General features: G+C 42.6%; 1 protein-coding gene across 4 annotated transcripts in view; it reads left to right on the forward strand.

The window, feature by feature from the left end:
• The window catches only part of LOC147014234 (contactin-4-like), a 588,183-nt gene that overhangs the window by 459,358 nt on the left and 101,325 nt on the right, over window positions 1-27,500 (forward strand). For all 4 annotated transcript variants that reach the window (XM_085852006.1, XM_085852003.1, XM_085852004.1 and 1 more), the window contains one exon: window positions 9,061-9,172. In XM_085852006.1, the coding sequence (XP_085708132.1) occupies window positions 9,061-9,172 (112 nt within the window). The remainder of the gene's footprint in view (window positions 1-9,060; window positions 9,173-27,500) is intronic.

The raw sequence follows: 27,500 nt of genomic DNA on the forward strand, positions 1-27,500 counted from the left end.
GGCTCTACGCCATGTGCCGTGATGAATTACAGCCGAGTAACAGGCCTTTTACTCTTTGGGGAATGCTTGGTCATTAAAACAGCACAAAAAGGTATCTCATGATCCAGTTTTATTGGCAAAATCATTTAATTTTAATTTCCCATCAGACTCGTCAAATTATACAAAAGCCTATTGGGACCGATCTTGAAAGTATGCAGTAACATTTTGGTATCCCTTTTGCAAAAGCTACCAATATTGATATTACATCATTGAGAAGGTGCAAAAGAGGGGAACCCAGCTGCTTCCAGGCCCCCAAGGGTTGTACCAGACTGCAATAATTTTATACTATCATCACAAATGTATAAATATCTCAAAGGATACATGATAATTTATATCAATCATTGAACACGAAATAGACTATCGCAGTGGTTGAACATACTGAAAGTGGAGACAATCTGAGATAACAACAAAAATAACAGCAAATTACGAGCATTTTACACATTTCCTCTATATAATCACCCCCCTCCCTCCATCTTTGTTAACTTCGACAAGCACATCACCCCACAAGTGGTGCTCTTCATCACTTGCAGCATAACTTTTACATTTCCAACATCCACACAAATCAGTGCAAGCCAAACCTGACTTGTGACATGAGTACAGCCCTCCTTCTGAGTACATTTTTACACAGTTACAATTAACTCCTTCTAGAACTCTTTAGAGCTGGGGCCATTGTCATACATTTGATGGATTGGCACCAGCTTAAGATGAGCCATCTGACTGCCCCATGGTATGGTGACAGAGGCATCCTTGAAATGGTCCAAAACAGTGCCTGTTGAGAGTGTCAAGAAATACAAACTAACTTACGTTCCACAGAGTTGGTTCCCATCGTGAGCAGCCTTTTTGGCTGCTGGTTGCATCATTGGTTAGGGGTGTGGCAATGCCGCTGATGCAGTGCCCCCATTACCAGTACACACTGGTACTCATTTCACCAACTTCAGAAAGATGACAAACTGAGTCAACCCCCTGGTGTTAATTCAGCAGCCCCTGGTGTTAATTGAGTTAATTCAGTGGTGTTAATTCAGCGACCCTCGGATCCCAAGCCACCAGCCTAACCACTAAGCCACCGCCAGGCTGCCACGTAGATGGTTGATGTGGGTAGTCCTATTGTAGCAGTTTGTCTCCAAACATTCCATCCATTGGGACCATACTCTGTGCAGAGCGTTGTTTCTGCCTAAGCAGTCTCCTTGGCGATTGGACACCATCCTGGACGGGTCGCCACTTCGACACAGTACACCAGCATGCTGGCACTCATTTTGCCGACCTCGGAAGGATGACAGGCAGAATCAGCCCCACCTGGTATTAATTTAACAGCCGAGAGGGATTTGAACTCAGGATCCTTGGATCTCAACCTCACCACGCTAACCATTAAGCCAACACCAGGTATTAGAGACATACCAAAGACTTTAAAAATGTTTGACTGAAGGAAAACACAGGACATATTTTGAGGAGACCAGAGAAAGAAAGACTTGCTGCCTGTCCAGAGGTAAGGGATGTTGAGTTTTTTTTCCCTCCACGATTTCAAAATGGCTGCAGCACCTATTGCAACCAAATTTCAGCTTGAAGTGTGTCTCAGACCTCCAATTTACTCTCAAAAATTACAGTTTTGATCTAGCAAGTGCGCTAACACGTTTTTAGATGAGGAAACCGATACGTTTTACAAACTCACGATATATCTGGCATGATGCATATTTTTTCTGCCATTTTCAAACTTATCAGCAAATGTTACAAAAGCCATTTACTGCACAACTGAATTTACCTGCATTCTGTGAAAGTAGCTCCTCTTTTAGCACATTTCAAGAATAAAGTTATGAGCTTGGTCATCTGGAAAACTTCATGATTCTTCATTAGTTCCCTCACGACTGTATTGCGAGATGAAGCACAGGCTGTGTCGTCCGTTGTCCCTGAAATACAGATAAATATAAGAGCTGCAAACACATGCCTATCTCTATCTTGGACACAAAATGTGTTTTGTATTCTGGGGCACTGGTGTCCTGATTTATTTACCTCTCAGGTGCAGTCCTTGGTTTTTATTTCTTCAACAACATTCTCCATTATTCCTTGTCGCAGAGTTTGTGATATCTCATTTCAAGGGCAGTACAATATTTTTTTTTCCTGATATACAACACAATGCCTTCATCTTGTTTCAGCGTGGTGGCATTCCAGTAATTTTCCTGAAATTTTTATTCAAGTGGGCATATTTGATTTTCCCTTTTCAGTCACTCAACTTTGAGAGCTTCATACCCCATGATCACAAGTTACTCATCCGCTGTCAAAATCACAGCTCACATCAAGCTGTCTTTTGTGGTTTTTATGAGATGCTCTCACATCGTGGCCCACCTTCTCACATATTTAACAGACTGCAGGCAGAACATGTTCTGGGGGCATGAAGGCTCGATCGGGATCACAATTTTTTTTTTCGTTTTGGTGACTCGGCTTCATCTGATGTGGACGTGCTGGACCATAACACTTGATGAGCTCTCACACTCAGAGGTCAACCCTCACCCAACTTCCTCTTCAGACACTTTTTCTCACCAAGTTCATTGAGCCTCTCGTTTATGAAATGCTCATAGCTGCATGCTGCATGAAACCCTGCTTCAACAGGAACATCACTGAACGCGACTCCAACCAGATGCTCACGATTCCTCGCGATAACCTGCCAATCACAATCTAATCCCAACCAACACAAACCTTAGCGATTCTTAGTTCATCTGCTTGGAGTGAATGGGTGTACGCCGACACTTTTCACTGATTTGTTCTACCTAAAGAACTTTTTTGTTGATGTGACAAACCTGTTTTTGTAGTGTGGGTGTAGCCATTTTACACACCACATGACACAGGCAAGCGCTCTGATTGGTCGAGATTCAAAATTAGTGTCGATGCTTGCTTCCACCAGACAAAATAGCCAAACCTAAAAACCTATCCAACTTCTAAACTGGCAAAAATCTGGACTTAAACTTCCAGTATATGCTCGATATTATCTTGTTCTCTGATTACTATTGTTAACACCATCGGACTTCTGACCATGGAACAGAACTGATCGGTGAATGGTCTCACTTTGAGACCTACTAGTTTCCCAGTTCCTCTCTGGGTCGTTGCTTAAATAACAGTTACCTTTGATTCTCTGCAATCCTGTGCTACCTGTCCTGACTCCAACGAGTAGTTACATAATATATTCGTTAACATCATGCTTATCTGCTCTGCCACATCGCATGATATTCCTGGATGCCTCTTATGAATATTTAATCTATTAATTTTGTATACAAAGTTAAAGTTCGTGGAAGAGCTACAACACAGAATGGATCAGGACACAACAGCACAAAAGGAACAACAGAAAGAGAGGGGGTAAACACAACGGCAGGGTTGAGTGATAAAATAGAGATGGACAAACAAGGAATGTGGGTAATGATGAGGGGTAGGTATGGGAATCGATGGGTGGGGACAGGGAAGCATGTCCCCCCTCCCCCTCCCCCCCCCCCACACACACACACACACACACACACACACACACACACACACACACACACACACACACACACACACACACACACACACACACACATTTTTTACTCTAATATAACATAAAATGCATTGCTCTGTGCCTCTGTACAATCCACGCAGGCCTGGATGCAGGATGTTCCCCAAATGCACCAACTCGTTATGTATTAATCAATATGAACTTTCCAAATTTTGTTATCTCTTAAATCAACACCGTGATGGTGAGTAGTTAGGTCATATTTAATAAAAGACCGATATCAGCTTGTGCACATGCTGAATTTCATTGGTTTGTGTAAGCACATACCGCAATGTACACATGCAATGAAAATGTATCACTTGTACATGAGTACTGATACAGATAGACATTTTGACCACAGTGCTGTGTCAATTCAAGTTCTCTTCTAATGAAGTCTCTTTCCTCACGCATAGTGGAATTTTCAGGAAAGAAAAGTTTATTTAGTCATTGTTGCAGCAGAGATGAATTTGTAATTAGAGGGCAAAAGGTTCTCAAGAGGTGGACTGTGGTCGTCATCATCAGTCTGGACTACGATCTAATCCTAATCCCCAGTCAAAAGGCCTTTGGAATTTTTCCATTCACACCAACTCGATAAATGATAAACTCAGGGTGGGATTTATGTAGGAGTCGATTGACGTTTAGATTTAGATCAATTTGACATGGAAATCCGATGCAGGAGGAGGTCATTAGGCCCATGATGCCTGAGCTATATCAACAGCAGGGGTGTGTTCCGTTAGCAAGCAGCTTGCTATCGCTTGCCAAGTGGCTTGCTTGATTCAGTGTTCCAGCAAGCACTCCAACGGAATGGAGTGCTCGGCACCGCTTAACAACAAGGCGGTCTCCAATGTAAACAATGCTGCCATGGTACTTGAGCAAATGCTCTCCGGGCTGTCATTCTCAGTTTTACTCGATGCTCTTGTGATAACTTCCCCAAACAAATTTATTGTGTTAGCAGTGGCTAGAGAGTATGAGGACGAGGGAGAGAAAGGTAAAGAAATGGGGAGTCAGCAGGAGTAGCCCCCTGCCAAGCTTATCGATGAACCTACCACTGTGCATTTTAGAGAGGGGTGGGGTGTTTTGCATGTTTGTAGGTCTTGAAAAATAAAAGTATGTAATGCATGTTTGCCTCTGATTTTTGAGTGCAGTAATAAACTTTGGCACCAAGAAGAAGCTTGAAATTGAAAGCGCTCCCTTTTATTCGTTAAGTTAGTTCAAAGAAACGTGTCAAAGGAGGTCGGATGAAATGCCCAGAATGCACCACAGCAAAGAACGTCAACAATCAACAATTTGTTGGGGCTAGACTTGCCTGGTCATCACTATTTGGCTCCGTGATTTCAACTTGCAATGTCCCACCCACCGCCACTCCCCCCCCCACCCACTCCACCACCTGGCAAGGAGTTACCTGCATACCTTGGCTGGCCCCAGAACTTTTTCATCCTTTAGTTTTTATGCCTCCGCACCAAGGGTGCCGGAGGCATTGTGTTTCCGGGTTGTTCGTCCGTCCGGATTTTCGTTTATGCGATAACTCAAGAAGCAAATTGTAGAATTTCATCAAACTTGGTAAAAAGGTAAAGTAAGATAGGGCAATTAAGTGATTAGATTTTGGGCCAGATGTGATAAAGGTCAAGGTCAAACTCTGAAATTTTACTGTTTACGCCCTAACTCAAGAAATATTGGACAGCATTTCATCAAACTTGGTACAAAGGTAAAGTTAGACAGGGCAATTAACTGATTAGATTTTGAGCCAGATATGACAAAGGTCAAGGGTCAAATAAGTCAATACTCAAGTGTTTGTGCGGGAGAGCGGAGGCATACCCGTCGACTACGCACAGTCGAATTACTCTAGTATTAAGCTGTTTCTTTATTTCCTCCACTCTTACTTGGATCTCTTCTAAAAGCCCTTGCTCACCTTCAAGACAGATCATCTCAGCTAATGGAAGTTCCCCTGACTGTTCTTGTGTAAAAGTGGAAGCAAAAAAAAAACTATTTTTACCATCATCGATCAACTCGCCTGTGCCTACACTTACTCACGAAGCCCACACTTGTCTTAACTTTTTCTTTACCCCTTACATAATTAAAGCATGTTTTGCTGTTACATATAAAATGTTGGCCATATCCTTTTCATACTCTCATTTGGCTTGCTGAGTTGTTTTCTTCCCTCTTCTCTGTTCACTCCTCCACTGATGTGAGTCAGTCTCTAGTCCTGTCATTTCGTCACTTAATAAATGCCTTCTGCTTATCCTTAATAACACTGTTTGCCTCTTCACGTATCCACGATGGTCTTTTTCTGCCACGACCTTGACATCTCACTGGAGCATACCTACTCTGCACCTTACACAATTGCTCCTTCATGGTTTCCCATTTATTTGATGCAGACCGCCCGTACATTAGCTCTTCCCAATTGATCGCACCTCACTCTCTTTTCGTACCCTCAATGTTTGCTTTCTTCATAGTTAACAGCTTCACCCTACTATCACAAACTTCACATCTCCAACACTAAGTTCATGTGATGTCGTGGCACGTAGACTGAAACATTACTTATTACTAGGTGAGGAACATTTAAATTTATTGAGTTTTTCTGTTGGTAAAACGAAGGAGTGTGATAAATTACTTTTTTTTTCTCTGATTCAGTGTACATGTTCTTATTTTTCTGGTATTACACTGTGTGTTGTAGGTGTTTCAGATCAGTCAAATTGAGGTTCTGTTAATTTCAACCGGTGGTGGCAAAAACCAAAGTTAACATTCTTCCCATCCCATCCACCAACAGCGCACAAGACATCTTTCTTTGTTTTATCAAATGCCCATCAGAAAATTGGTCAAAACCTGTCTCGTACTCAGCTGTACTTCCTTCGATACAAAGTCAAGGCTCGTGGAAGGGCGAAAACATCAAACGGGCAAAAACATAGCAGAAGAACAAGAACATCGTGGAAAAAGGGTGATTGGGGAGGAGGACACCAACAGCATGCTGGAGAGATTCTCCCATTTACCTTTCACTTACACAAATCACCAATTACCTATCATCCGTGATGAGTGTGCTGATTAATGTAAAGCATCTTTCTTTCACTGAATTAATATCCTTGTTTTTCCTTTTTCAGGTCATGCCTTCCACCTTTTGATCTGCTCAAATAACCTCCTTGTATTGGACCTCGTCTGTTGTCTCGGGTGCTGCTTGCATAGCATTTCACTTCCTGTTTGTTTTAACCTCTGTCTCCTTTCCATCAGAACAGAAGAATGCATTTCTGTAACCTGCTTTCCTCTGGCAACCTTACAATGCTCTGATAATGTTCTCAACATGAAACACAACTTGGCACTTTTATCGCATAAGGTTCCTGTAGTGAGTGAGTGAGGGAGGGAGGCGAGGCACATGAAGTCATTTTCCCAGTCATCCATTAATCTTTCTTTCATTGGCCTCCACCTTTCCAACAGTTACTTCGTATATCAAATATGGCGATAACAGTCTTCAAAATAACTTTTTTTTTTCCTCTTCAGTTCTTGTGGCAGGAAATCGTGTTTATTGTTCTGTGTCTTAAAAACACTGTTTACTGTCGACCTATTTAAGACCCTCTACTTCATTAAATGAGTGTATGTGTTTTCTTTGTATTTACGGAGAAATGTAGCTGCATAGAAGAGATAAACAACAAGGGGCAGCCAGGGGTTAAAAGGGAACACGGAAACAAGGACATCACAGCGTGAGCAGATGAGAGGCAGAAAGGAAAAAAGAAGTGGGTTGTCGGGTAGTGTGGGGTACAGTTGGGGGAGATGGTGGTGGCATGATCAAAGAGAGTAGAAGAGGCGAAGAGGTTAACAGAAAACATGAGCTGAATATGGAGAGCGTTCTTGAAAGACTTGGAGGCAGGAGCATGAGACAACAGACACAGTCACAGGGAGTCGGTTCAACAGATGAGAGAATAAAGGGAGTCACGACGATACTACACACAGGACGTATACACACACGCACACACATACACACACACACACTTTAAAGATAAAGCATTGCATCACGAAATGTGCCGTCACTCAGATGGAGATTAAGCCGGCTATCCAATCTGTTAGCATTCGTTTGGTGGATGTCAAGATCCCTTGGTATCTTTCTCAAAGAGTAGTGGTGGGGCAACTTAGCTAAATATAGCATAACAATTGTGCATTTTGTGAGGAAAGCACCAAATTTGGCACACTGGTAGCCTATCATATTATGAACAGATTTGGATATTGGGCCATCTCAAATTCAGCCGCTCATGGCTGTGGCAGCCATTTTCCACTGCCATAAAAAAATTTGAGATGGCCCAATATCCAAATCTGTTTATAATATGATAGGCTACTAGTGTGCCAAATTTGGTGCTTCCCTCACAAAATGCACAATTGTTATGCTAAGTTGCCCCACTCTAGGTGAGTTATTGCAGAGACCCTCAACAACTTCCAAATTCCTGCTCAAATCAGCTCCAGTTGAACCTCAGACCTGGACAGGGGTTCGTAAAAGACTTGGACCAAAAGTTTTTTTTTTTTTTTCCCAGACGACATCCGCCCAAGAAGGTGGGAGTTGTTGGGCCCATGAATGTAATAGTAGTCATTGCAGTCATCATAATCACAGTCATAGTCAGGGTGCACATAACTTTTTTCAGAACAAAAAGTCAAATGCAATGGAAGTACATTGTTATTAATGTTTGTGACGTTCTCCGAAGTAATGGATGGCATGAACTTTTACAGCACTTGTGATAGCAACATGAGCCTGAATCCTGATATTGTGAGAAAATCAAAATGTTTCCATCTCAATAATTATTAAACAACTTATTTTTATTTCGGGGCAATATAATAATGTCATTGTATGTAATAATTAAGCATCTTCAATCAATGGAGAAAAATAATAATCATAAATACTCTTGCTTTTTTTTAATGCGTCCTGAGAATTTCATCATAATTATGAGAATGTACGACCCGTTGTTTCACTGATGGGAATACCAATCTTTGCTATTAAAAAAAAACGGTTGTCGTTAATGGGAAACATAAAATTAGGCGGTGTGTAGATACAGGCCAAGCTCTACACTCAGGGAGTGAGAATTGGGAGAGTGTTAATGGGATATTCATCACATCCTTTTTAGATGCCGAATTCCACAAAATATACAACACATGAAGAGGAAGATCAAAAAATATAATATAAATTCTTGCTCTCCCCTCCTCTCCCTCATCCTCTCTTCCTTTTGATCAAACTGTCTGGGTTACATATTAGGCATGGGCCTTGCCAGGAAACAAACTCTTCTCATGTGTGTATGTGCAGGACGTTATATGCTGCGTGTACGTATATGTGTGTATGCATGTACTGCGGTGTTGTGTATGGATACCGTTATTGCTTGATTTGTGGTATCCCCTACAGGACAATTGTTAATGGACGGACACAGGCACGCACAAAGGCATGCCGAGACTGAGCTCCTTTTATATATTCTATGGAAACAGTTGTGACACTAATAATATATTTTATTGAAATCAACATTTTTTTTTGTGGGTTTGCTTCACAGAAAGGACATCTCATCATCAACAGTGTGCAAATCCGCCATGCAGGGAACTACACGTGCACAGTGCGTTCCACCGTTGACACTGTCTCCGCTTCTGCAGAGCTGCGTGTCAGAGGTGAGTCTTTATGGTATTTTTATACCTTCTTAATCGGCTCCACTCTTCTGTTTTTTTTTTCATGTCTGAAGCTTTGTGCTGCTAGAGATACAGATTTCAGACCTTGTGGAATAAAAAAAATGTTCTTGAAGTTGATTCACTCAAAGTCTATGAGACTATGAGAATCAGTGTGAAATATTCAGCTCTGAGAGCTTCATCAGTAAGTTTGACCAGCCATGTTCTGTAGTCATTGAAGGAGTTCATGAGGGAGTTATGCCTATTAAAAGGAAATTTATCATGTCGACATGGTGTGATACAATATTAGACCATTCATCAAGGTGTTTGTGGCTTTATGTGCGAGATGCATTTGTGATTATGCGATGCTTCAGGGTTAATGTGAAATAGATATGTGATATGTTTTGTGTACTTGTGAACGAGAAAGTCAGTGTAGAGTCTTGTCCACATAGGCTGTAAGGTTTTTGAATAAGAATTAATGCTTCGCGTTTAGAGTTGAATAAAAAATTATGCATCACACCGACGTTATGGCCAAATTGATGCAAGCAATTTTTCACTGTCATAAACATCAGATAAAGCGTATTTTAACTTTCAAGCTTTGCTATATTATTAAGGTGGGTTCACACAGACTGTTTAGTCTGGAGTTAACCTGAAGTTTCAAGAGATTAACTCTGTGTGAATATAAGTGACAGGCATAACTTTCTACCTGAGGGTGTGCCTTGCCATCTGATGGCGATGTTTGCGGAGATTATCTTGCCAACAGTAATTGCATGATTCATTACCCATACATTATCAAACCAACTCGTTTGCTCCCTGCCACCTGGCCCATAATAATCTTTTTCATGTGAATGCCCAAACTTTAGTACAGATCAAAACTAGAAGGGCGCTTGGTAGAGCGCTTACCTCTGCCAAGCAATTCCTGATCCACGAGGACATATTTATGGTGTAAAACTAACTCGATTTTACACACGATGGACCAGCATACAAATGGAGAATCTTTAATTTCGGATATACGGAGGAAGAACATTCAATGATTCACTGAAACATTCGAATGAACTTCATTGAAACAGAAGCTCCGAAGTAATCACTCATACACATTTTGACATCCAAAAATGGGAGGCTGAGAAATTTGGCAATTCAACGATGTGATGAGCTGATAAGCATGAGGCAAAATAACTCAAAACTGCTATACATGGCCACTTTGGGTCAGGTCAGGTATGGGAGCATGTGCCAGAACAGCGCGTCGCTGCGTCCACTTTCCGCCGGTACTCCAGGGGCCTCCGTCTGGCCATCCCCCAGGCAGATGCCAGGCCCATCCCCATCTCCTTGAGATGATGGTCAACCTGCTGCAACCATGAGGCACGTGGTCGGCCCACTGGCCTCCTCCACTCATGAGACTCCCTCACTGAGAGAATCTGGTGAGCAGGATCAGCATCAGGAAAACGAGCCACATGTCCATACAGCCGCAACTGACGCTCACGGACTATGCAGGTAACAAATCTTATCCGAATCTCTCTCAGCAACCGCTCGTTGGACACAAAATCTGACCAGCGATAGCCAAGGATTCTCCGAAGAGACCTGCTACCAAAGGAATTAAGTCTCCATCTCAGATCCTTGGTCAGAGTCCAAGTCTCGCACCCATAGAGCAAGACTGGAAGTACCAAGGACCTGAAGACTCGGACTTTCGTCCTCCCGCACAGGTACCGGCAGCGCCACACCCCATGATCCAGTGAATCCATGACTCCCCAGGCCCGACCCAGATGTCTCTTGACCTCTGACTTGCAGCCAGCAGAGACATGAATATCACTGCCAAGATAAGTGAATCTCTCCACGACCTCAACATCCTCACCACAAACAGACACAGACAGGACAGCAGCATCCAAGATGTCACCGAAAGCCTGGATCTTAGTTTTGACCCAAGAAACCCGTAATCCCAATGGCTCCGACTCCTCATTCAGCACCTCGAGGGTCCCCAAGAGGATGTCTAAAGTCTCCGCAAAGATGACTGCATCATCTGCAAAATCAAGGTCCGAGGTCTTGACATTCCCAAACGATGCACCGCAACTTGATCTCTCCGACATCCTCCCTAAAATCCAGTCCATACAAGTGCTGAAAAGTGTGGGGGCAAGTACACATCCCCGACGAACTCCAGTAACAACTGGAAATAAGTCAGAGATGGTACCACCACACTTTACAGCACTCTCAGTACCAGAGTAGAGTTCAGACATCAGATCGATCAGTTTTGGTGGCACCCCACGAAGACAAAGAATCCTCCAGAGGACATCCCGATTCACTGAATCGAACGCTTTACAGAGATCAACATAGGCTGCAAGCAGCCCCTGCCGAAACTCTCGTCTGCGTTCGGTGAGGACACGAAGGGCAAGGATACGGTCAATCGTTGACCTCTTTGGTGTAAAGCCTGACTGCTCTGGACGCTGGTGCTCAAGCAGATAGTGGCGAACCCTATCAAGAATTATCCGAGCAAAGACCTTGCCCGGCACTGAGAGCAGCGTCACCCCTCGGTAGTTGTTGCAGTCTTGGCGATCACCCTTCCCTTTCCAGAGAGGGACAACAAGGCCCCTCTTCCAGTCAGTTGGGATGATGCCTGTGTTCCTAATGGCTGTGTTCCAGGCAGAGCACAAAACTGCATGCAACGACATGAGTGCAGCATTTCCACCAGCCTTGAGAAGTTCGGCATGGATGCCACAGATCCCTGGAGCTTTGCCCCATTTCAACTGGTTCACCGCAGCCCGTGTTTCCACAAGCGAAGGTGGACCACAGTTGATTCGAGGGTCAGCAACAGGGATTGTAACACCCTTGACGTCCAACTCGACAGTTGGGGGATCAGCCTGGTACAACAGCTCAAAGTAACCGGCCCAGCGGGCCTTCACTTCAGACTCCTCTGTCAAGAGCCTACCACTCTCTGCTCGAACTGCAGTGCTCCGAGGGATGGGCTTGGATGAACGTAATGCGCGAATTCCCCTGTAAGCGGGACGAGAATCACCTGTCCACAGGTGATGCTCTACCCCCTCACAGATTCCTCGCACATAGGCCTCCTTGTCCACCCTCAGTGCACGTACAGTTTTACGCCTCAGCTCCCTGAACAGCTCAGCTCTGCCATTCAGCCAGTCCCTGCGACTCTGGTCAATGGTATCTAGTGTCCCTTGAGAGACAAAATTCTTCTTTGCCCTGCGGTGAGCTCCAAGGCATCCACCGGCAACATCAAGGACGGTGGTCTTGAAGGCGCTCCACAACTCTTCAGGACCCCCCAAAGCACCCAGACCCCCCAAGTGTCCACTCAGCCTGTTCGCAAACTCCTCAGCTACTCTCTCATCCCTGAGCTTGGCAACATCCAGCCTCGGCTGGGATGGTACCATTCTCCAGGATTTGAGGTGCAGCTTTAGAGTTGCTACAACAAGCCTGTGGTCAGTATTGAGGAACTGAGCACTCCGGTAGACCCTGCAGTTCTGGATCATCCTCCAACGGCTGTCAATGAGGACATGGTCAATCTCCTTTGCCACACCGCCAGCGTTGGAATACCAAGTCCAGCGATGAGCTTGTGGGCGCTGAAACCATGAACCAGCCACCCTAAGTCCATGACTTCTTGCAAAGTCAAGGAACTTAGTGCTATTCTGGTTCATAGTTCCTGACCCATGGGGACCAACACACACCTCATAACCATCCCTATCAGTTCCAGTTGATGCATTGAAATCCCCCAAGACTAGAAGTGTATCTCGTCTGGGGCACTGATCAACCACAGACTCGAGTGTGGCGTAGAATGCATCCTTCACGGTGAGATCACTCGCCTCAGTCGGAGCATAAACAGAGACCAGGGAAATGACACCTAAGGAGTGACGAATCCTTAATCTCATAATACGCTCGTTGACCGGTGTTACCTCAATTATCATTGGGGTCAGCTTATTGGACACAGCTACAGCAACTCCTTGGGTATGGTAACCATCAGAGCGACCAGGCCAATAGTAGGTGTAACCACCCACCATTATCTCGCCGCAATCCGGTCTCCGAACCTCAGAGAGAGCGGCAATCCCGATGTCCAAACGCTTGAGCTCAGATGATAACAGAGACATGTGATCATCCTCTCTTAGGGATAGGACATTCCAGGCACCCACCCGAAGGGACCGCCTCAGGTTAACCCAAGGCGACCGCCGTCTGGTGGACGACACCTCAGCACCACCCCGACACACTCTCCGGCAATCTGACCCAGAGATGTTGCCCCATGGTTTCCCTCCTATCATCAAAGATTGGGGGTCCCAAAGGCTTTGCCACAATCCCGTCATCCGGTGAGCTGCCCTGCGAAGGGAAGCTGCACAGGAGGTACTCCCACGGAGTGGGTTTTCAGATTTTTTTGCGTTTTTGCGTTTTGCGGAATGAAGGGTTTTACGGTGGCCGGAGTGCAAATCCTGCCACCAACCTCCTAATAAGAAGTAACCCAACTGCAGGAGGACGTCCGCAGACACAGTTGGGCACTAGATATGGATGGCCGTTGGCTCACAAGGAGCTCCTCCGCCCTTTGACAGGTTTTGTTTTTAATCCTGCTGGGTGTCCATATCCAAACACCCTCCTCACCAGAAAACCTGGTGGGAGAGACGGTTTAGTCGCCGACAACCCGACCATGGAACAGGTTAGTACAGGTTTACATGGTACCTGTAGCAGGTCACAGATCGAACCTGACCTGACTGAAGGGAGAGAATGACACAATCATGGCAAAAGTTTGCAATGTTATCAATCAGCTAACTCTAACCCTAACCCTAACCCTGTTGCTATGCAGCAAGCAAGACCTTTTTTCATAGTAATACATTCCTTTATCAATATGTAGGTCAAAAGACTCTTGGGAAAAGGGAAACATTACTGACAGCCAATTCGACTACAGAACAAAAATTAAATTTATAAAGTACCAGCAACAATTCAACAAGTGAATATAATTGAAAATACATGAAGATAATTATTTTTCTTCCACATGGGCTGAATACATTTTTGAAATGTCATGCTATATAATCGATTTTGGCCCCGTCTCTCAATGGTGAGGAATCACTTAAAAATTAAATAATTCTCGTATCGAGATCCTAATTCGGATCTTCACCAAAATCGAATCAATTCGTCCTTGTTAAACATCCGATCTGTCGACCAAGTTTCAACCAAATTGTGATATATATGTATATATATATATATATATATATATATATATATATATATATATATATATATATATATATATATATATATATATATATATATATATATATATATATATATATATATATATATATATATATATATATATATATATATATATATATATATATATATATATATATATATATATATATATATCGGTTCAGCCCGATCTCTCAATGGTGAAGAATCACTGAAAAGATTATCAGATCCAAATCCAGATTGAGATCGTCACCAAAATTGAGTCAATTCTTCTTTGTCGCACAACCAATGTGTCCACCAAGGTTCATCCGAATCTGTCCACAACTTTTTGAGATATCATGCTATATATAATTTTTGGCCCTATCTCTCAATAGTGATGAATCACTTCAAAATTCTAGTCGCTGGATTCAGATTCTGATCTTCACCAAAATCTAATCAGTTCATCCGTGTCACACACCCAACCTGTCTTCCACAACACAACCTCCACATTTCATCCGGATTATTCCACAACTTTTTGAGATATGCTGCACACAGACAGACAAACAAGAAGAAGACGTCATGCAGAGTACGATACTTGCAAAATCCATAAAACAAATTTGACCCATAAAATAATTGGTGATTGAATTAAATGACCTGATATGTAAATCCTCTTCAAATTTCACGTCAATGGGATGAAAATTGAGGATTTTACAAATCTCACCTAAGTTGTTGACCTTTTGACCTCAATAACAATAGGCTTCTTGCTTAAAACAAACTCTACCACGGGTGAAGTTTCGTGAAGATCGGTTTAAAATTGTAACCTGTAGGCTATAAACAGGCAGACAAACAGACAAACAGAATAGCAAAATCGACTCACCAATATACTTGAGAGATCTTCGATTTTGCAAGTAACAAACAGACAGAGAGGGGTAAAAACATATCCTCCTTCACCTTCTTTGGCAGAGGTTATGAGTGCAGACAAGTTACATCAGATTTCTTGGAAATGAGTACAGACAGTTCACATCAGATTATGTGTGTGAGCACGGTTTTAGAATCGTTAAACATGTATAACACCACCATGTTTAACGATTACTATTTTCCACTCTTTCGAGATTTGAACATTGATTGAGTAATCACACACTAATGCAATCTTTAACACTGCAGTTTCTTACTAACAGGGGGTGAACTTATAATCTTGTATTCTTAAAACTTTTTTTCCCGGTCAGCACGAAAAAAAAAAGCACGAAATTCGGTCAGAGTTGAGTTACCTTTTCACAGTCTCGAATGAGTATATTCTTGGTTTGTGCATTCACTGTTTTTTACCAGAATTTGTACGCATGTGTGCCAATGCGAAACAATTCCTCCATCCATTACTTTTATTATTAATTATTTAAAAAAATATCCGTTCTGTAGGAAGACTTCTTGGATAAATTTGAAAATTATAATTATAACCAGTTTTTTCTGATGCCATTATTGGTCCTTTTTTAAAGTGTTCTGAAGCGTTGTGCATCAAACACAGCAAACATGGAATCTGCTGCATCTCTGGACAAACATGTAAATTATTTCAAAAAACAATTCATATCTTCTGACATATAGCTGCTATCAAATTATATAATTTACAAGTACAGTACTGTACTTAAAATCAGGTCATCCCTCATCCATACCCATCATCTTTTATACTCCCATTAACTCTCCTCAAGCAAACCCTTTAATTTATAGGTTATTAGGGTACCAATCCTACAAGGCTGGGTAACCCATTGTTTTTGCTCTGTTTATTATTATTTTTCTTCCACCAGCAATTTTCGGGTTTTTTTCGCTTTAAAATTCATTTTCTTGACAACCGCAAGTCCGAACGACACAATTTTTTCACCATAGTAGGTATCTTTTTTGAAAGCGCACTAAATTGATGATTGTGATGTCATGGGTCATGTGGTATGGGCGCCATCTTTGAAAAACCGAAAATGTGGGGCCAAACTTTGGACCTCTGTATCTCCAAAACCACACAATGGAAAAAATTGAAACTTGGCACATGGCAAAAACTCCCCATGGGAAAGAAGGGTGATTTTTTTGTGACATCATCGGTGAAGTAGTATTCCGGTGAAAATTCGACTTGAGAACGCTGCATTGGAAAAATTTGAAATTTCTTGAGGGTCATCTGCACAACTCACCATCAAAAAAATATGTTGACATAATAGGTCACATGGTTTGGACAGCCATATTGTTTTGAAAAAAATAAAATTTTTGAATCATCTTCTCCAGAACGGCTCAACAGATTGAGGCAAAACTTTACACACACACACACACATTCCCCCATGTCATCCTTTTACAAGTTTGTTAATTTTACAAGTTGATAGGTCACATGGTTGGGTGGCCATATTGAATTTTCCCTAAAACCTTCAAACATCTCCAGAAGGGTTGGTCAGATGAAGGGGAAACTTCACGCACATATTCTCCAAGGCAAGGGGATATAAGTTAATTAATGAATAATTGATAGGTCACATGGATTGGCAGCCATATTGGATTGAAGAAAAATATTAAATAATGTTTTCACTTGAATCACTTATCCTGTCGAAACGAAACTTTGCAACTATTTAACACTATGGCTGCAAATACGGTAAAAATTATGTCAGAAGTCACATGGTTTGGCAGCCATCTTGGATAGAAAAATACACCTTATCTGATTAACATGAAACTTTGCAAGTGTGATCCCATACCCCATTAGAGGCAGAATATAAATTTAAGATGTCGTAGGTCATGTGGTTCATCAGTCATATTGGTTTGAAAATTTAAAAAATGTAAAAATATTCTTCTTTGAATCGGCTGAACAGATTGAGGCAAAACTTTACACATATGTTCCCCTAGACAAGCTTGAACAACTTTGTTAATTTCTAATTGATGTCACATGGTTTGGCAGCCATATTGGATTTATGAAAAATATTAAATAATGTTTTCTCTCGAACCAATTATCCCATTGAAGCAAAACATTGCAACTGTCATCTTACATCATTGCTGAGTATTGGGTAAAAATTATGACGTCACATGCCACGTGGTTTGGTGGCCATCTTGGATAGAAAAACGCACCTTATCCAATTAGAACAAAATTGAACCGATGATGGCCCCAGGAAAAATGGTCAACTGTGTACATAATAAATGTATGGAACATGGCTTGTTCCTCGGTGCATAACTTGTGAATCCCCTGTCGTAGAGAAACATGTGGGGCCTCATTAGACTCAGGGAAATCCTGCTTTACCCTCTGCACCAATGGTGTCCACATTTATTACTTCGTGTTCAGGTTATTTAAACACCGATGCAATTGCGAGCGAGTATATATTCAGGAAAAAGGGCCAACTGCATTCGTAATAAATACATTCAACACTTCGTGTCACTCTTTCTGTAACTCAGCAGTCCCATGTTGCATCAAAGCAGGGTTGTATCGAAGCCAGACGTCTTAGTACCCGGTCATCACTGCCAGCAGTTATAAAGTGGCAGTTCTCATTGTATTTTATTCTCTCTCTCTCTCTCTCTCTCTCTCTCTCTCTCTCTCTCTCTCTCTCTCTCTCTCTCTCTCTCTCTCTCTCTCTCTCTCTCTCTCTCTCTCTCTCTCTCTCTCTCTCTCTCCATCATCCTTACTGTTTTTTGGGGGGGTTTTTTTGGTCCATTTCTGTTTCATTCCAGGATATCCCTTCTTGTTCTCTCAGCCCCCTTACTGCTGTTTTTGAGCTTGTATCCAGCTTATTCACCCCATGTGTCTCTATCACCCTCCCCTTCATCTCATTATTCCCTGAACCCATTCTTCCTTCAATTCTTTCCTTCTACCCTACTGTTTGTGTGTTTCCACACTCTCCACTGTTCCTTTTGTTCTGTTCTGTTCTCGCTATTCCATGAGCCTCAACGATGTGTTCAAAATAACATAAGATTCTGTGCAGGCTAAAACCCAAGCTTGGCTGAAGGTATACTCCAGTTTCTTGATAAATTGCCCTGCAACCCTTGCATAAAGATTTGATTTGTCCCAAACTGGTAAGGCATCTTTCTTGTTTATGTTCACAGTTGCAAACAGCTGTGATCAATAAGTGAGTTATTGGTCTGATGAAAGGTTAACACCCAAAACGCCACCTTCTCCTTACTATTGGCTGCAGCTGCCATCATGAGTGAGACATGATTGACCTGAGGTTTAGAGAAGAGCCTGTTTAACAGCAAGTGCGTTAAGTGATAGACTTTTTTTCCAACAGTAAGTATATACTGGTATGACAGTCAATATGATCAAGATAAGCTGCTGTTCAGATCCATGTCATGCACTCCATTAAACAGAATATCACATGACCCTCCCTTACTTTGTTAAAATAATCTCCAAGCCCTAAGGTTTCTGAAAACACTGTATTGCAATAACTGTTATATGCATATAGTTTTACTCAAATTGAAGAAAAAAAACCTTTAGGTTTCCTTGAACTATCATCATTTATGTCACAAGTTGATATTCCCCTTCCATTGCATCATTGAATATACATATACATATATTTATAGATGGTATTAAATAATGGAGGAATTTAAATAAAAATCAAATAAATAAATATTATTTATAAAATACATTTTCGATAAGCATTAGAATAATTTGTTGGTGGTTGCTAAGATACGCAGTGCAGCTTGTTGAAATCGATTGTTAATTCAAGTTTGAATATTTGAATGACAGTTTGAGTGTTTGGTAAGATGGAGGTGCTGTGTTATGGGCATGTCTACAATGTAAAGTGTTTATCGCTTAATTTATTATCACATAAAGTGGTGTATGATTAAGGTTCTTCATGTGTAGTAATGCTTTAAATAAAAGTGATAATTAAACAAGTTTGCATAAGGATATTACATTGCTGTGTTGACTGACTGTCTGGACACAACTTTGAGGTTGTGGTTCCATTGATGTTGAGTAATCGACTGATGTGGACATTGCGACCGGGGTTATGGATCCGCCGTTTGGAGAGGTTCTGGGCTGAAAGGATCGAAACCTCGATGAAAAATGGTGCCCAGCTGATGATCCGGGCAGTTGGGAAATCAGTTGATTGCTTATAAGTGAAGGTTATAACTTCAAATATAATAGCTTTTGTAAGTACTTAACAGTACATTGTGTGTGTGTGTGTGTGTGTGTGTGTGTGTGTGTGTGTGTGTGTGTGTGTGTGTGTGTGTGTGTGTGTGTGTGTGTGTGTGTGTGTGTGTGTGTGTGTGGTTTGTTATGTCTGGCCTCCTTCTTGGGACTGCGGTGCAGTAATTGGTCCTTCATTTGATTTCAATGCTTGGGATAGCCTCAGAAACTGAACCACTCCCAACTAGTTTCTCCATCTTCTGTCATGGTGACTTTGCCGTGTTCAACCTGTGACATGATCTCCGACTCCAGGTGCTAAATTCATTTGGAAAACACCAATTGTTTTCACTGCTTTTTAATAGCATGTAAAAATAAAACTCACACCGAATTATTTCACCATTTAAAGGGATATATTCACTTCAAATTCCGAAACTTGAATAGCCATCTTGGTATTCCCTTGAACATGTGACTGGGTACTCAATGCAATCCATATGGCTATATTGTTGTGGAGCCGGGCGTCGGCTGCGAGCACGACCGCAAGGTTGAGCAGTAGGGTCGACTCTACTGAACACCCGGAATCTCGATCGTACCTTTGGGAAAACTCCGAAAGTACGGGTCCCTTACCGGACCGTGAATCGTCAATAATTCCACCACGTGGTACAGGGTAATTTGCCAATCTTCAAAATACCAAGAGATCCACGTGGCAAGTTACTGAGTATTCACACCCTCGACGGCACTCGTACGAGTTGAGCCGTTAGCGTGACCGACCCGTGCGCAACCTGAGTGGATGGTTGCCAAAGTTCCATCGGTCCAAATGTACATTTACAGCGGCAACAGCCTTTGTAATTCACCAACACGTGCCGTGCTAAGCCAATGGAAGAAACACAGAAGCGAGCTGATACATTTAACAAATGTATTTATTTATGATGGGGGAAAGGGGGGAGCACGCAAGAAGCAGAGTTATCCGACTATATAGGTTATGTGGAGTGGGTCGGTCCGTTCAGTTTTGTTGTGCAGATCACCAATCGAAACAAAATTCACCCTGTACATTAATGAGAACACACCACTGAAATTCCTACTTGTTTCCATATGCACAAGTTGACACACCGACAGTTATTACCATTTAAAATTACCGCCGTGAAGTGAGCGTGGCATGCTTGTAATCGCGGAGGAAACGACCAGGAAACAACAAATCAAGATGACGGTGCCCATGGTTGTCGTGTGATTGAGTGATTTTTGGTCTTTCAACAACCAAATATGCGTTGTTTCATACACTTGGGCGGGGAGGATGATGAGAAAGTGACGCAATTCACGGATAAGAGATGGCGTAAGGTATGCAAAAGGCTTGGTGCGACGCCACAGATAGTGAAACTATCAACAAATGTCGTTTGCTGGCTGATCAAATTATGAAACTGCAGCCAATGACTGATCCTCCTGCGGATGCCGGCTGTCACCGGTTCTGCTATGCGTCGTTTTGTAAAAATGATCATATAAAATGCGCTGGATCCAGGAATAGGAAATCAGAAGCCAGCACTACTGCAGTTTCTGCTAGAGCCAGTGAGGTGGTGGGCGGACTAGAAGAAGAGGGGCACTCGTACCACAAAATACCTCAGAACCTCTGTAGAAAGGGTGGCTGGCAAATCAGCTGGTGTACTGCCAAGAATTTGAATCATATGCCAGAAAAAAGACAAATTCATCCGAGTCAAAGGAAAATCTCAACGTGATCAGTTGTCCCTGGCAGAAACACAGGATGGAGGAAAGCTGAGGGAAACTGCTGAGCAGAGGAGAGATGAACGTGATGTGAGAATAATGACAACTATAAAGGATAAAGACTGTGTGGCGCTGGAAGTTTGTTATCACCATAAATGTTATGAGTATGTGAATGACACATACCACAGACAGAGTGAAAGTAAACTCCAAACTCAGAAAGTGAACTATGACTCAACATTTGACATTTTCTGTGATAAAGTAATCCAGGTAAGACTCAGTGATGGAAAGCAATCTATACATATGAAGAAGTTGTGTGAGATGTTCAATAACCTACTCAGAGTACGCGAAGGTCAGGATAAGGCCAACTCCCAGGCAAGAAGACTGAAGAAAAGACTGCAGGAACAGTACCCAGACATGATTTTCTATCGTCCACCAAAAATGTCTGAGAGCGAAGTGGTGTACATGAAGGACATTGATATTGGTTCCATTGCTCAGGCTGCTGTTGCAGACAGTCTCTCTACAACAGAAACAGAGTCAACTACAGAGGATGAAGCCAGCCAGGGTCCACAGCAGGGTGACTCAGACCTCAATTTAAATGTTCTATACTCGGGAGCACTCATGGTGAGGGATGACCTGAACAAACACCAAAGTGTGGACATTACATGGCCCGACTTGAAAATGGTGGAGCTAGCACTAGAGCTTATACGGGCAACTCGTACTTCGAACTGGCTGAAGCACCTTGCGATCACGAGTGTCAATGGCCTGGTACTTTGCGTACGATCACCAAAACTATGCAAGGTACTTACCCGTTTACTGGCTGGAAATGGCCGGGCTAGAGCACTCCCACCCAGACACCTATCAAGCGTTCATGGACGGCAAATGGACTGCCCAACGGCATACTCGTTATGGATTTAGTAGTGTTGCGTGTGATCAGATCATAGAGCAGACTTTAAAGAGGGACAACAAGACCAGTGGAGGCATCATTGGTTACACTCAGAAAAGCACAGCTGTGAAGAATTGGATCCTGTCCCAACCAGCACGTGCGGAAATCGCAAGGAAATGTGAGTCCATGGCGGGTATCCATGACAAGCCCCGAACGAGAAAGGATTTGGATGTGTCGAGCTCGAAGAAGAACGAAGCAGTGGTGGTACAAGTGATGGACACAGTACTTCAAATGATTAACCCTTTCTCTGGTGCTCACCTTGAACTCGTCAATATTAGGTCAGGTGTCATCGCACCGCCAGCTACTTCCACGGACTTGATGAACGCGTATGTCAAGGGAAAGAATGCTGTCATGCAATTCATGCGCGATCGGCTTCTCTCGGGTGAGGTCCCATTCTTCAGTCCGATTTTGAAGGCCAAATTGGCAACTTTATCGAAGGTGCTCGGCAAGTCGGTGACTCCCCACCAGCAGACGCCGAAGGTTAAAATTGCGAATGAACGTCGTCTTTTCACACGACTGCTGTTGATTGGAGAGAAAAGCAATGTAACACTCCACGATCCGCTCGTATACCCACTGGCAAACATATCTTTCCCACTGGCATCCGGTGATGGTTCGATTGCTAAGACGGACAAAGCCAAACTCTGCAACCATATACTGAAACTGTGGCCCAATTGCCTTGTGGACACTCGGCCTATCCAAGGTGCAACGATTGTGGATGGAATGGCCGTTATTCAGGCGATAAAGACTGGTTCACTGCCTAACACTTTCGGCAAACTGGAAGAGATGTTGCTGAACATCGTAGTGGCCAAAGCATGACATACCGATCTTCAAGACTGGACGTGGTGTTTGATACTTACCCAAGTATCAACATCAAGTGCCTGGAGCACGCCAGACGAGCGGGCAGGGCGGGCGATCTTCAGGTGCGAACCATCTACGGACGTGATCAAGCCCTTCCAAAACAGTGGGCCAATTATCTCCTGAGCAGAGCCAACAAGGAGGCGTTGATAGAGTTCATCGTCGAATCGTGGACGAGAAACATCTCTCCATCAAAACTAGGTGACATGCTGTTGTACATCAGTCATGCCGGCAAATGTGAGAAAAATTGAGGTGTTGAATGGTGTCATGACTGTGTCGTCAGTACCTGAACTTGAATGTGACCATGAGGAAGCTGACACGAAGCTCCTGCTACATGCCGCTCACGCGGGACAGAATGAAGAGTCGGTGCGCATCGAGAGTTTCGACACCGATGTGTTTGTGTTGACATTGGCTTACTCAAAGTTGATTCGAGCACGAAATTTCCATCTGGTCACAGGAAATCCCAAGGACATTATCGTCGTTGACATTAGGAAGCTGAGTAATGCCTTGGAAAGTTCTGTCTGCGATGCGTTGATAGGTATGCACAATTTCACGGGAAGCGATACCACCAGTGCATTCCACGGTAAGGGCAAAACAAGGCAATTTGACTTGATGATGAAGAGTCCCCATCTCATCACCTGTTTCGGGAGCATTGGTCGAGAATTCATGCTAGATCAGTATATAATTCACGACCTGGAACAATTCGTCTGCGCCATGTACAATCAGCCGACCATGAAGAGTGTGGATGAGGCTTGCTACAAGCTATTCTGCAGCCAGTTGCTGGGAGAACAGAAGTTGCCGCCTTCAAGCGACGCTCTGACGCTGCATTGCAAAAGAGTGAACTATCAGTCTGCGATCCACCACCGCGTGACTGAGAGGTTTATAGAAGCCCCTTCTCCTACATTTCACGGATGGGTGGAACACAACGGAGCACTGACTGTTCACTGGCTGAACAAACCACCACCGCCGAAGGAACTGTTAGAGGCAACGAAATGTAATTGGAAGAAGATGAAATGCAAGACTAACCAGTGTTCTTGCCAGTCAAAAGGACTGTCCTGCACAGAGTGCTGTGGGTGTCAAAACTGCGCCAACGATGAACAGACCCGTGCAGAAATGGAACTTAAGGCCCAGTCACACCTTGACGTTTTAGACAGCTTATGCCGATTTTGGAAAAATTTGTCTAAAACGCTGGCACACGTCGAATACGTTATGGGTAAGTTTTGGAAACATTGAGAGCATGCTGAAAAACACTGCCATACGTCGTAGTACGCTGGCTTTCATCGTTGTACTTTGCCGTTGTCCTCAAATTCTAGCATGCTTGAAATTTTACGACTTATGCTGGCGTATGACTCACGTTCCGCTCTGCTGGCCACAAGTTGTAGGCACGTTATGCGATCGTTGACACACGTAGACACACGTTACTGCTAAGTTAATCATTAGTCGAAACACGTTGAAGTAATGTTTAGCGTACCCAAAACTTATTTCTAACCTATGAGTAACGTGTTGTTGGCACGTTACACGATCATTGACACACGTCGACACACGTTACTTGTAAGGTGCTCATAAGTCGAAACACGTCAATGTAATGGTTAACGTCAGTGTTCCAGACTCCCTATTTTTTTTTCTTCGGTATGACTGTGATGTTGACACTTCGATTTCTAGTGCGGTTATGATTTAAATCGTTGAGCGGCAGCCTATTAATTATATTATATTATAACCGCACCAGAAATCGAAGTGTCAACATCACCGTCATACCGAAGAAAAAGAAAAAAAACAAACAAACAGGGAGTCTGGAACACTGACGCTAACCATTACCTTGACGTGCTTTGACTTATTATGAGTACCTTACAAGTAACTTTTGTCGACGTGTGCCAACGATCGCATATCGTGCGTACAACTTATTCCCATCGCATGCGGAATGTGTGAGGCATACGGCAAGTATGTCGTAAAATTTTGAACATGTTTAAAATTTCTTGATGTACTCTACTTACTACGACGTATGATAGCGTACTTTAGCGTTCTACTCACGTATACCAAACTTACTCATACCGTATTTGACGTGCCCCGACGTTTTAGACACATTTTTCTTAGGTCGGCATACGCTGGCAAGATCGCCAAGGTGTGACCGCGATGTTGACACTTCCATTTCTACGGCAGTTATGATTCGAATCGTTGTGCGTCAGCCTTTTAATAGGCTACGTCCCGACATCGTCGGCGATGCGTGCAACGCGCTGTGCCTAAGTTAGACTATCGTTGGACATAGGTTGTGTAGGCCGACAACAGGTTCAGCATTCGTTGGTATAAGTTATCTATAACACAACGAAACGTTCTGTGTCCGTTACTAATGCGTTATACATAAGACCAAGTCGCTATGAATACGTCCGAATCTTTAAAAAAAAAACATCAAAAGTTCAACGTAAGCCAGCGTTTTACATACATTTTAATACGTTGCCATCGCTGGCTAAAACGTCAAGGTGTGACTGGGCCTTTAGGGACACCAGAGAGTGTTCATGAATCGTTAATAGGTCATATGTTCTGGCAGCCATATTGGAATCAACGATAATCGTGAAAAAATTTTTTTCCTGAACCGCTTCTTCAATCGAAGTGAAACATCACAGTTATGATTGAGTCATCATGGGGAATATATGTTTTCAATTTCTACCTGATCAGACGCATGGTCTGGCAGCCAGAATTATTTCATTTTTTTGAATCTGTGTTCAGGGATTTGAACGTAAAAGTATTTCAATGACGTAATAGTATGGGCATTTCTGGTGCAGTCACGACATCAAAGAGTGCCCTTGTAGTTTTCACGACCTTTAACACATTGACTACCAACTCTTACCGTGTACAGCACTCCTACTTGCAAGCCAAGTATGCATGTGCATATACTTTATTTTCAAATTTTACCCTTTCATGAGCAAATCTAAGTTAATTTCTTATGCATTGCTGTGGAAGCCCCATGTTATGAGAACTCATCGCAGGCAGTGGGACAAGATTTTCAATTCCATATGCCAGGTACGAGCTACTGAATCGACATTGGTATTGCATCATTGCTAATGGTAGATCAGATCATGTGCTGAGTACCATGTGTTTTTTTTTCTTTTTTTCTACTTGTTATTACCCTTCCAAGTGGCACGTATGAATGCAGTGAAGTGGCATAACTTCTCATGGAGACTGATTAATGATGATCATGATTATTACAGACATTTATGTTCACTGAACTTCCAGCAGATGGGTTTTGCGTTACCTGATACGACAGCATATTCTGTTTACAATCCAATCCAATACAGTAGAGCTTAATCTTTTCTATGAGAATGCTCGGTGGCAGAATCTGGAACACCCACGACTATCAGTATACTCACAGTTGATGTGTTAAATCATTATTTTATTAAAAATTGAAGTATGTATACTTAAACACTGCACAGGGTATCATGTTCTATGAACTCTCTCGTTAATACAATGACTAAAACATTGACGCAAGTGGCAGGCAAGAAGTTGGTAAGGATCGAACAGCTGAAATAGTGCATTATTTGAAGGCACGGAATAGCCCACATGTAAGTGGTGAGATGAAAATGTCACAATCGCCTTGGAGAGTGTCTGAAACAGTGACATCAAGATCAAAGCCAACCTCAAGCAAGACCAAACCTCATAACATCCCCCATCCCGACACCAAATCTATGCTACCCCTGTTAACACTAACCCAAACCTCTTTGAAGGTTAATGTGTTTCCGCCCCTCCTCTCTCCTCTTTCCTTTTCATCATTCCAATGCTTATTGTGTCCAACTGATGCCCCAATGCCATATTGGCTTCTTTCTTTCTTTGACACTCTGTCACTTCACTTTTCTTTTCCATGATCAAGTAGTCTTGATCTTGCATAGAAAGAAAATAGTCAAGGGGAAATTTATATTTGCATTCTATGAAGGACAAGAACCTCTTGACACAATTGGCAAATTTGCATAAGCAGGAAATTGAATATCTGCCTTCTGGGTATGAGCAGTTCCTATCTGTAGAACGTATTAGCTGATCACACACTTGTTCTGGAACATTTCTCTTGTAATGACTAGATGCCACAAGTGCCAACATCTCACACCATTAATGTGCTTTTTAAGATAACGCTATATCGACAAAACGACTGTTGTAGGATGGGAACCCATGTTTATTGTTTCACTTAAGGCAATTTAAGGTACACACTTGATCCCATCTCTTCTGTTATCTTCTCCCAATAACATTTGGAGGTACCTGGAAAAGATTATGTAAGAATATGGTTTCAGCACATCTTTTCATTTGAAGATGGCCATAAAATGTTGCTTAGTCAATATTAGTGGATTGTCATAAATTCCTTGTTTTAAAAACAGATGGGCAATTTTACTACAATGCAATCCAACTGGGTTGCATCATCAGCACACTGCTGAGCCATAAACTGGACTTTAACATAATTAACAGTGTTCTGTTTTTTGTTTTTTTTCAATTGCCTTTCAGGCAATTATCATGACTGTTCAAAGTATATCCTGCATCTTAAAATAAGTCCAATTCTATTTAACCTATAATACTAGTTTCTTAAAGTTGCAATTCCAATAAAGGGCACTGAAATCTCGGAATGATAA

The sequence above is a fragment of the Eptatretus burgeri genome, chromosome 13 (assembly GCF_056783735.1).
Source record: "Eptatretus burgeri isolate ZD-2024b chromosome 13, Ebu_testis_v1, whole genome shotgun sequence".
NCBI lineage: Eukaryota > Metazoa > Chordata > Myxini > Myxiniformes > Myxinidae > Eptatretus > Eptatretus burgeri.